The sequence below is a fragment of the Akanthomyces muscarius genome, chromosome 4 (genome assembly GCF_028009165.1).
Source record: "Akanthomyces muscarius strain Ve6 chromosome 4, whole genome shotgun sequence".
NCBI lineage: Eukaryota > Fungi > Ascomycota > Sordariomycetes > Hypocreales > Cordycipitaceae > Akanthomyces > Akanthomyces muscarius.
The window spans coordinates 1,910,947-1,922,172 of record NC_079244.1 but is presented as its reverse complement, the minus strand read 5'-3'; the positions used below and the strand labels follow the sequence as shown (position 1 = coordinate 1,922,172).

Below are 11,226 nucleotides of genomic sequence, written 5' to 3'. Positions count from 1 at the left end.
CACACCCACTTCTCACCGTCCGCCGCTGCGACTTCGGAGAATACCGATGGGGCTGCGACGAGGGTGCCTACCCAGTTGCGAGCAAACAGATGCCTCTGGTCTTTTTGCAGATCAATGCCTCTCGGTTTCTAGGTTTTTGTAATAATCGCCGGTGGTCGCCCTAAGAAACCCGTGGCAAACGCACCGGCCCTTTGCTACTAATACCTGCGCCGCTGGCGTTCTCAACCCAGTCCGTGGTTTCGCATAGAGTACATTCGGGTGCCCGACAGCAGGTGCCAAGTAACTTGACATCTTGGTTACTCGTTTCAACAAGCACATCAAGGTGGTCCCGATAGCCTTATCTATAGAATACACCGCTGTTGACGCTGGCTCGCTAGGGTTCTGCTATTATGATGTGTTTATATGCCCCGTTGCATGCGTCACGACTGTCGCTCTAGTCGTAGCGATCACACAGCCCGTCTGGATCTAAGCAAGGCCTCCTTCGCCGCTCATTAGTCTCGCAATGAGCACATATATGAATATGGCAGCGCCGGCGACGACCAGCTTATTCCGGTATATCCAACCCCGACCAGCGTCCCTTTGCTGCACCACGGCATCGACCACGGCTTGCGCCTGATGGCCACTAGTCCCAGCAATTCCAAGCTGCGGGCCGCACGAGGCGCCGTTATCTCCACCAGCGCGGTTACCAGTAACGGAATCAACCTTGTGAGTCTTCATCCATTCCCAGTTTTCGGCATCGAGCTGCGCCCATTCCGAGCGGAACTTGGCGCCACCGTCGCCCACCTTGACGTTACCCTTATTGGCCGGGTTCTTGGTCAGCGAGCCGCCGCCCGTCGAATTCCACCACCTTGACCGGGACGCATGGAACTTCTTCTCCGCGGCGTTGGTCGAGACGGAACCAGTAGTCATCTCATCGCTCGTCATGAAGGAGAGCAGGCCAATGAGGATGGTCGATACCTCCCAGGCAGGGTTGAAAGACTTGGGGTGAAAATCGGATATCGAAAGACAGAGTCGCGTCGAAGGCTGGAACCGGCCAGAGGGCGTATGCATTCGGATGGCCGGCGGAGCGAACGGGTAATTGGGTGGGAATATTAAAGTGCCCCAGTACTGACCGCCGTGGTACGGGGTTTCTTCTGGCCCTGTTATGACATAGTGCCACCTAAAACCAATACTCTATTAGCTTCCGACCGCGAAGTTCTCGGTAAAGCTATACGTACTCGAGGATGTTAGATTCGGAGGGGTGTGCGGTAATGTATGGAGGAGGGTTCTCAGATATCGTCTTGTATTCGCGAGTCAACTGTAACTGCATGTTAGCACTCTACCAGCGGTAATGTGCACAGATTAATGCATACACGCTTGAAAGCCGCCCTACTAGCCATGGCTACTCTGAGGATACAGATTGCGCCGAGGAAAAGGAAAGTCGCGTGACGAGAGGAGGCGAGGCAGATGTATTCGATGAATTCCGGGCGGATAAAAGAATGGCTGCGCAATGAAACAAGATGTCAAGATGAACAAATATGGATATTGATCGTGCTATGCGCCCTGCTGCAATCTGGTAGCGAAAGAGATGTTGAAGGATAGTGCAGTCAGTCAAACAAGGCAACGGAGCCGGAGCAAGGCGTCAGCGTGGCAAATAGACTTTGTGGCTGGTGTGCGCGCGCTGGTCAGGGCCCCAGCCACACTGGTGTGGGTGCGCCACATGCTGCGTCCGGAGCTTGGACAGCTTCGCGAGATATTCCGCTCTCTCGACCAAGCTGAGGGGGAATATTTGTCAAATGCGCCAATTCCATCCCCAATAGCCGCAAAACAAGAACAATGGCGACGGGAAATAGATCTTTTTCGGCGGTACGTTTACCCCTTATTTACTCGTCGAGGCCAGGCACTCATTGCATTGTGTACAGTCGGCCGGCGGCTTCGATAAACTGCACGAAGATGGCATGGATGTCCTGCGAGATGCAAAGGCCCGGCCGGAATCCCGTACCGCCGACCAGGAAGCCAGAGAACGCCGAGTCGCGCATCTGGTAAGACGTTACGGTCAATTTGGACAAATGATGCGAAAATTGACCACCTCCTAGATGATCGACCAAACGGCCATGCCGATGACCGTCAACGAAGTCAATATCCTCGGTGGTAACAACATTCGACGCCCCTTTCTCAACCCAATCGTGCAGCCATTGTTGGCCGATCAGCCCGGTGCTCCTTCTACGGTGGGAGAAGTGCTAGCAAAGCTACAGGAGGCCAGTGGGAAACTGAGCGCACTACGTGAGTTGTGCAAGATGCAAATCAAATCGGCAAGTATTACGTGCTGAGCCTTGGACAGAAATACTTCGAGAACCACCGGAGGTCTTCCTTCAGCAATCTGATCCGACAGATGCTTCGTCAAACCCGACCGATGTCAACGTCTCCCTGTCCCTCAAAGAGCTGCCCCGCTTCAAACTACAAACCGGGACCGACGTTGGAAATGGCGAGGGCTCTGCTTATGGATCGCTGCTGTGGCGCAACATATTCGGAGGAGCCGAGATGTTGACGCTCAATGCACGATCCGGCACGAGAACGCGATCTGCCTACAGCGCGAACCTCGGCGCCCCGGTGCTGAGCAACCCAGACATGCGAGTCTCGCTAGAGGCTCTTGCTTCCGCTTCCGAAAAGCCTTGGGCATCACACGAGGAAGTGCTCAAGGGTGGCTCGTTTCAATTCTCATGGATCAACAAGCAAAGAGACAGTCATACAGTAGAGTACGCTGGTCTGTGGCGACAGGTGACTGGTCTGGGTCAAGGCGCTAGTGCTACGGTCCGACAGGACGCTGGTGACTCTCTCAAGAGTGCCCTCAGACATACGTTCTACAGGGAGCGCCGTGACAATCCGCAGTTACCCCAGGATGGCTACATGGTCCGATCACGGTTCGAACTTGCAGGTGTTGGGCCACTAGGAGGTGATGTTGCCTTTTCCAAGAGCGAGCTCGAGCTGGGCGGCGCGATCCCCATTCCAATTCCCGGGTCCTCCCAAAAGTCCGGCATTTCCGTTGGCGGCGGGCTCCGCATGGGCATGCTGTGGCCTTTGCCCTTGGGCTTGGACTTGAATGGCAAGGCTCAGCCAAGCCGTATCAACGATCGCTTCCAGCTTGGAGGTCCTGCCGATGTAAGGGGATTCCAGCTCGGTGGTCTGGGACCTCACGACGGCAAGGACTCTGTTGGTGGTGATGTGTTTGCTGCTGGAAGCGTCAACATGCTCTTGCCTCTGCCGTACAAGGGACCCGACTCTGGGCTGCGCTTCCAGGTGTTTGCGAATGGCGGCCGCCTAGTGGCTCTGCAGAATGCGAGCAAATCCAAGGGTGAAGAAGCCGGCGTGACCTCGTCCGGTCTCAGTGCTTCGGCCGTCCGAGACGGCATGCTCAATGCCGTCGGGGAGTTGCTGAATGGGGCTCCGAGCGCAGCTGCTGGCGTTGGACTCGTGTATGCACACCCTGTTGCTCGATTTGAACTGAACTTTAGCCTGCCTCTGGTGCTACGCAAGGGCGAGGTCGGCACTAAAGGGTTGCAGCTGGGAGTCGGCATCAACCTAATGTAGTGGTGGGGAGCTTGCATTACCAAAGCGAGGATAGACCACGCAGGATTTCAAAAGAAAAGGGAGCGGTTCCCAATTCATGTATCATAGGAATATTACCGTCGTATCTGAGCAATCTTTATCTCTTTGTCTACTTGGAAAGGTGCAATGCAATGGTACCGCGGAGGTTTGCAAACCGATACGACTGCGTTGTCACATTTGCCTTTTAAACAAAAGGCTGCGAGACACCTTTCGTTCAGGGTTCGCATGACATTGGCGAAGGATAGTCCGCCTTTCCATCGTATTCGTAACAGGACCGTCTTCGTCTAGTAACATGTACCTGTACTCCACAAAAGATATCATATGCACAGCCCTTTGAAGTGCAGAGCAACCCTTGCACGGGGCTTTGCTATCATCAGGCTGTCTTGTCTTCCCTCTCTAATTGCACTGCAGGCTGGAGATGGCGGAGCGGAGGTGACATCCAACAAGGCCAGAGAGTCGGAAGAAAAGAGGCGTGTAGACCGCATTACTAATTACAGGAGATGTCATTTCTTCGTTAAATTGGTAATCTGTTCTTTGGGCATTTTCCGCCAAAATGCGTAACGATACTCCGTGCATCTGGTGCGCAACGGTGCGACTGTGGAGAAGGCGCGGGTTACGCGGACGACGGGACCGCCGCCGTAATGATTTTTTAAGCTTCCTGAATACTCGAAATGGGGCTTTCTCATATCATAGCTTCTCTCTCCCTCTTTGGCTCTATTTTACAGACGAATGTTTTGCCAGCGTGATTTAAACTTTGTGTTACTGTGGAGTTTGTTGGCTGTATACGCGGACAAGTGAAGCAGAGGTGCGAATTTTGAAGCTTCATGTCAGAACTATCGAGGTTTGGCTTGTGATTTTTACCCTGTTTTCATCTTGCCCAGCGTCGAAGCTTCTTGATTTACCGAATGATGACTAGGGCATCATCCATCTGCGTAGCCTGGCAGATGCACGCCAGTGGTGCGTCTTCTTACGATCAGGGCCAAGGGTCTATAGCACACCCCCCTTCCCCATTCTGAACCAATGTATCGAACTCGTTACGATTGCGGAGATTTGATGATTGCACTAGCTTCTGAGTAGTTCCCTCGATCAATGCTGTAAGGCACATGCACGCGATGTAGAATGCGTCTCTCATAGCAGGTGAGGCGTATCTTAGCATGCCATTACACAAGAGTAAACAGAAGATAATCCTATTGATTCAAGCCATACAGTCGATCTAGGCTGCGAGCGCATCTATGCACTAAAAACGAACACGCCCGGGGCTGCAAGTGGCCGCTAGGGTCTTGCAACGGCTCCATCGGCTTGCATTCATGTTTCGAAATACACCAGCGGCAGGGGGCATCTTCTTTGCATTTTCTCGAGGACCAATTTTCGAATTCGGCAACAAAAGTCCGCATGAATGTTGTCCGCCAGATTGGCGCAGAGTCTCACCCAAGTGTAACAAGACAGGCACAGAGTGGACGCCCGGGCTGTCCGCCGAGGTAGTTCTAGTGGAGATTCGTTGCACAGGTTGACAGGGAATTAGAACGTAGGTTCAACAAACTCCACTGGCCGCAAGGTGTGGACATCCGTTTCTGCCGCGGCGTGGGTTGCGCGGGACGCACAGATAACCGAACCCTGAGACGGAGCAGTGAATTTGGGCTGCGTAGTATATCATGGGCACTGTATATGCTTCTCGAAATTTTCAGTTCTTACTATTGCGACTTTTGGTTTTCGCTCGTTTTCTTTTTCTTTTGCCAAGGCTACCAAAAGTGTTACATTGCCTTTTGGTAGGCGGCACACTCCCACTTACACGAGCCGGCTTACACGCGCGCCGGCGAAGCCAACACCAACAAAACAAGCCGAACAAAATTTCTTTCTTGTCACGACGTAATTTATTGCTAGAGTCATTAGGCTGCCGACATTATCAGAATGTCTGGCTACGGTCTCAAGGCCAATGCCGATGGCACGCCCGCCGGCGACGGCGTGCCCTTTACCAGCCCGAATCTCGCCCACCACGGCGACGTTGCCGACGACATGTTTGACACTCGCCTGCACTCACCAGCCGATACCCTCCACATGGAAGAAGATACCGAGACTGTGGAGATGAGCCGCCGCGCCTCCGCCGTCCAGGCCTTGGCGAGCACTTTCTCCCGCGATGGCCACTACGAGAACCCTTTCCACGCCGACAAGGAATCGCCGCTCAACCCGTCAAGCCCCAACTTCAACGCCCGCGAATGGGCCAAGTCCATGGTTCAGATGAACCGCGCCGGCCAAGACGATGACCGCGCCGGCTTCCGCGCTGCGGGCGTCGCCTTTCAGCACCTCAACATCCACGGCTACGGCTCCGCGACCGACTACCAGAAGACAGTGCTCAACACCTGGCTCAGCCTGGCCGGTCTCGTGACGAGATTCCTGCCCGGGCGGCGGCAGTCCAAGATTGAGATCCTGCGCGACTTTGACGGCCACGTGCACCCGGGCGAGATGCTGCTCGTCCTGGGCCCGCCCGGCGCCGGCTGCTCCACGTTCCTCAAGACGGTCTCGGGCGAGATGAACGGCATCTACGCCGACGACGGCTCGTACTTCAACTACCGCGGCATGGACGCCCGGGAGATGCACACGCGCCACCGCGGCGAGGCCATCTACACGGCCGAGGTGGACGTGCACTTCCCGCAGCTCACCGTCGGCGACACGCTCGGCTTCGCGGCGCGCGCGCGCCAGCCGCGCAATCTCCCGCCCGGTGTGGACGACCGCGCGCGCTTCGCCAACCACCTCCGCGACGTCGTCATGGCCATGTTCGGCATCGCGCACACGGTCGACACCCGCGTCGGCAACGAGTACGTGCGCGGCGTGTCGGGCGGCGAGCGCAAGCGCGTCACGATTGCCGAGGCGGCGCTCTCGGGCGCGCCGCTGCAGGCATGGGACAACTCGACGCGCGGGCTCGACTCGGCCAACGCGATTGAATTTTGCCGCACGCTGCGCCTGCAGACGGAGCTCTTCCGCACGACGGCCTGCGTGTCCATCTACCAGGCGCCCCAGGCGGCGTACGCGCTCTTCGACAAGACGCTCGTCATCTACGAGGGCCGGCAGATCTACTTTGGCTCCGCGGCCGAGGCCAAGCAGTACTTTGTGAGCCTCGGGTACGAGTGCCCCGCGCGCCAGACGACGCCGGACTTCCTCACGTCCATGACGTCGCCGATTGAGCGCCGCGCGCGGCCGGGCTGGGAGTCGAGGGTGCCGCGCACGCCAGACGACTTTGCGGCGGCGTGGAAGGCGAGCCGTGAGCATAAGGCGCTTCAGGCTGAGATTGAGCAGTACAAGGTCGACCATCCGATCGATGGCCCGGACGCCGAGGCATTCCGGGCCTCGAAGCGGGCCCAGCAGGCAAAGAGTCAGCGCGAGGGCTCGCCTTTTACGCTCTCCTATCTGCAGCAGGTTCAGCTTTGCCTGTGGCGCGGCTGGCTGCGCTTGTCCCGGGACCCTGGTTTGGTGATAGGTGCCATTATTGGAAACTTCATCACTGCTCTTATTGTCGGCTCCGTCTTCTACAATCTGCCTGAAAGCACATCTAGCTTCTTCCAGCGCGGTGTCCTTTTGTTTTTTGCCTGTCTGATCAATGCCTTTGGTTCTGCTCTCGAGGTAAGTTACCAGCAGCCCTTTCCATTATACCACTTTCACGTTGGCTGACTGGATGCGTCTAGATTCTGACATTGTACGCTCAACGTCCAATTGTCGAAAAGCACGCTCGATACGCTCTATACCATCCGTCAGCGGAAGCAATCTCTTCTATGATTTGCGATCTCCCGTACAAACTCGTAAATGGCATTACGTTTAACGTGACGCTATATTTCATGACAAATTTAAGACGGGAACCAGGGAGCTTCTTCTTCTTCCTCCTGATCTCGTACACTGTCGTCTTGGTCACATCGATGCTCTTCAGAACTGTCGGGTCTGCGTCGCGGTCGCTCTTTCAAGCCCTGGTGCCGACAGCACTTATCATCATTGGCCTTGTCATGTTCACGGGCTTTGCCCTGCCTCGCCAGTACATGCTGGGCTGGTCCAAGTGGATTACCTGGATTGACCCTCTTTCGTACGCGTTTGAGGCGCTCATCGTCAACGAATTCCACGGCCGCGACTTTCCCTGTGACAACTTCATTCCGCAAGCCAGCGCCGTCGGCTACGAAAATGTCGGCGGCGTCCACCGCGTCTGCAACAGCATTGGTGCTCTACAAGGCGCCGAGTTCGTCAATGGCGACCGCTACTCTGAGCAGGTGTTCAGCTACAGCTTCAGCCACCGTTGGCGCAACTTTGGTATCGTCTGCGCATTCATCGTCTTTTTTCTCTTCACCTATCTGATTGCCGCTGAACTCGTCTCCGAGGCCAAGTCTAAGGGTGAGGTGCTCCTGTATCCCCGCAGCCGCAAGCCTGCTTTCATTGCCGCTGCCGAAAAGAACGGCGACGCCGAGACCGGTGCTGCCCACACTGGATCGAGTGGCTCTTCAGACTCTGACGCCGATGCCGTCATCCAGAGGCAGACCGCCATTTTCCAGTGGCATGATGTGTGCTACGAGGTCAAAATCAAAAAAGAGACTCGCCGGATTCTGGATCACGTTGATGGATGGGTTAAACCCGGCACCCTCACTGCCCTTATGGGTGTGTCTGGCGCTGGCAAAACCACGCTCCTCGATTGCCTCGCCGATCGCACCTCTATGGGTATCATTACCGGCGAGATGCTCGTCGACGGCAAGCAGCGTGACATGTCTTTCCAACGCAAGACGGGCTACGTCCAGCAGCAAGATCTCCACCTGCCCACCAGCACTGTCCGCGAGGCCCTCAGCTTCAGCGCCTTGCTCCGTCAGCCGGGCCATGTGCCTCGCGCGGAGAAGCTCGCCTACGTGGACGAGGTCATCAAGCTGCTAGACATGCAGGACTACGCCGATGCCGTCGTCGGCGTGCCCGGCGAAGGTCTCAATGTCGAACAACGCAAGCGTCTCACCATTGGCGTCGAGCTTGCGGCAAAGCCTCCTCTTCTGCTATTCGTGGACGAGCCCACGTCTGGCCTCGACTCCCAGACCTCCTGGGCCATTCTGAACCTTCTCGAGAAGCTCACCAAAGCTGGTCAGGCGGTCCTCTGCACCATCCACCAGCCCTCGGCCATGCTCTTCCAGCGCTTCGACCGTCTTCTGTTCCTCGCTAAAGGCGGCAAGACGGTCTACTTTGGCGACATTGGCGAGAATTCGTCCACCATGGTCAGCTATTTCGAGGGCATCAGCGGCTTAAAGTGCCCAGATACCGCCAACCCAGCCGAGTGGATGCTCGAGGCCATCGGCGCCGCCCCAGGAAGCCATACCGACGTGGACTGGCACGCCGCCTGGCGAGCTAGCCCCGAGTACGAAGCCGTTCAAGCCGAGCTGGAGAGAATCAAGGCGGAGAGAGCCAGTACCTCTCAGCATGAAAAGTACGACGCCGCTTCCTACCGCGAGTTTGCCGCTCCGTTTTCTCTGCAGCTCCGCGAGAATCTGGTTCGCGTCTTCCAGCAGTACTGGCGCCAGCCCACCTACATCTATTCCAAGGCCTCGCTTTGCGTTCTCGTCGCGCTGTTTGTCGGTTTCGTCTTCTTCATGGCCAAAAACTCCATGCAGGGTCTCCAGAACCAAATGTTTGCCGTCTTCCAGCTCCTCACAGTCTTTGGTCAGATTGTGCAGCAGTCGATGCCCCAGTTCATCATCCAGCGAGACCTGTACGAGGTTCGCGAGCGCCCGGCCAAGGCCTACTCGTGGGTCGTGTTCATGCTCTCGCAAATCCTTGTTGAGATTCCGTGGAACGCGCTTATGGGCGTATTCATGTACTTTTGCTGGTACTACCCCGTCGGGATGTATCGCAATGCCGAGCCCACCGACGCTGTCCACGAGCGGGGTGCCTTGATGTTCCTCTACCTGGTAGTCTTTATGATCTTTTCCGGCACCTTTTCCACCATGGTGATTTCTCCGTTCGAGACTGCCGAGGCCGGCGGCAACGTCTCCAACCTGTTCTACACCATGATGCTCATTTTCTGCGGCGTCATCTCCACCAAGGAGCAGCTGCCGGCCTTTTGGCGCTGGATGCTGACCGTGTCGCCGTTTCGATACATGGTGTCCGGTCTGCTGTCAACGGGCGTGGCCAACACGGTAGTCGTCTGCGCCGATAATGAGATCCTGGTGATGCAGCCGTACGAGAACCAGACCTGCCAGCAGTATCTCGGCGCGTATGCCTCCGACATGGGCGGTTCGATACTCAACGGCGGTGCTACCAGTGACTGCCAGTTCTGTCCCTATTCCACCACCAATGGCTACCTCGCCAATCTCAATAGCTACTACTCTGACCGCTGGACCTATTTCGGGGTCATCTGGATCTATGTTGCCTTTAACATTGCCGCGGCTCTCTTCTTCTACTGGCTCGCCCGTGTTCCCAAGAACAAGTTCAAGAAGGGCGAAGAAAGCCAGAAGCCTGTCAAGAAAAGTAGTGAGAAGTCTTGAAGACCCTTGGTCAAATCTTTTATTTAATGGCTATTTTGTATGTTTTATTGTTTGATGTAGAGAAAGTGGTTCGGCCGTCTCAGAACGTGCCTTCCAGTTTTGCGTTTATAGAATTAGACTTAGAAAATGCATAGCAATATGACTTCACATGCTTAAGCTTAGACTATACAATCAAGTTCATCCCAAGGACTGTCACACTCTCTAAATCGTTGTTGCAGGATTTGGAATGAACAGTGCCCTCCAGACTCCCATCGACGGAACGCTACTGAAACTCTATGCGTCATGCCCCTGCTGAAGTTCTTAGTACGCCCGCACAAAAGTTCAATTTCCTGATACAAATTATATGAGTCTATTCAAATAACTTTCGCCAATCCCGCTGCTACTGCTTCCAGGATGAACTTCGTACCTGAACGGCTCTGCGAGCAAGCACGGTTGAAGCTGGGGACAATACGACACGGTGAGGGGACTTGGCCATTCCACACATGCAGCCGCGAATGACAAAACAATGGATGACGTCGCAGATTGATCTTGTAGCTGCTTATTGGCTTGATCCAAAATTAAATAGCCCAATCATAACAAATAAAATGGCTTTTCATAGCCATATCGACGCATAACAAAACAAATAGCGAGCAAATTATCGTGGAGCATGTGTACCGGGTAGGCCTGCCAAAGTTTGATGAACTGTGGCACCGTCACGATCTGTGTTGACTCGAGCGATACAGATCAGAATAAACAATGTTTACATGATCAAGCCGTACGACGCATTTGTCCTGCCATGCTCTATGCTCTCACCCCGATTCACCTTACCCGCTCTTGTCTCCCTTCGCGGGAGCGATGCATCGTTGAGGCGTGTCGATGCGCGAGCAACCGACCAACTCCCGAGGCCACCATGCTGCTGGTCAACCTTGTCTGCAGCTGAAGAGGAGTCGCACCGCCTTGTTTCGAAACAGGCTAAAAGAGCAGCTAGCGTCCCGAGGCCGGCACCAAAAACTGAGCACTGGGCACAAATATCCTTGTAATAAGATGGCCCAGCCATACTAATAGTAAGCATCATCTGGTCGCTACCAGTAGGTACTGCGAGAACTACCGACTCCATCTTCTCTTCCATTCTTGGCTCCCAGAGTAGCTAGCCCAAAAGTAAATGGAAGGG

General features: G+C 55.3%; 3 protein-coding genes across 3 annotated transcripts; 2 read left to right on the top strand and 1 right to left on the bottom strand.

The window, feature by feature from the left end:
* Positions 1-465: 465 nt before the first annotated feature.
* Positions 466-1,379, bottom strand: LMH87_011309 (uncharacterized protein; the record flags this gene model as incomplete). The annotated part of the gene is made up of 3 exons (XM_056200430.1): positions 466-1,159; positions 1,218-1,297; positions 1,353-1,379. 3 exons carry the CDS (start codon positions 1,377-1,379, stop codon positions 466-468), a joined length of 801 nt encoding a protein of 266 aa, XP_056052278.1.
* A 436-nt stretch (positions 1,380-1,815) lies between these two features.
* Positions 1,816-3,567, top strand: LMH87_011308 (uncharacterized protein; the record flags this gene model as incomplete). Its single annotated transcript, XM_056200427.1, has 4 exons — positions 1,816-1,845; positions 1,902-2,021; positions 2,076-2,262; positions 2,321-3,567. The coding sequence occupies 4 exons, from the start codon at positions 1,816-1,818 to the stop codon at positions 3,565-3,567; spliced, it is 1,584 nt and encodes a 527-aa protein (XP_056052277.1).
* A 1,926-nt stretch (positions 3,568-5,493) lies between these two features.
* Positions 5,494-10,076, top strand: LMH87_011307 (uncharacterized protein; the record flags this gene model as incomplete). Its single annotated transcript, XM_056200426.1, has 2 exons — positions 5,494-7,200; positions 7,263-10,076. The coding sequence occupies 2 exons, from the start codon at positions 5,494-5,496 to the stop codon at positions 10,074-10,076; spliced, it is 4,521 nt and encodes a 1,506-aa protein (XP_056052276.1).
* Positions 10,077-11,226: the final 1,150 nt, after the last annotated feature.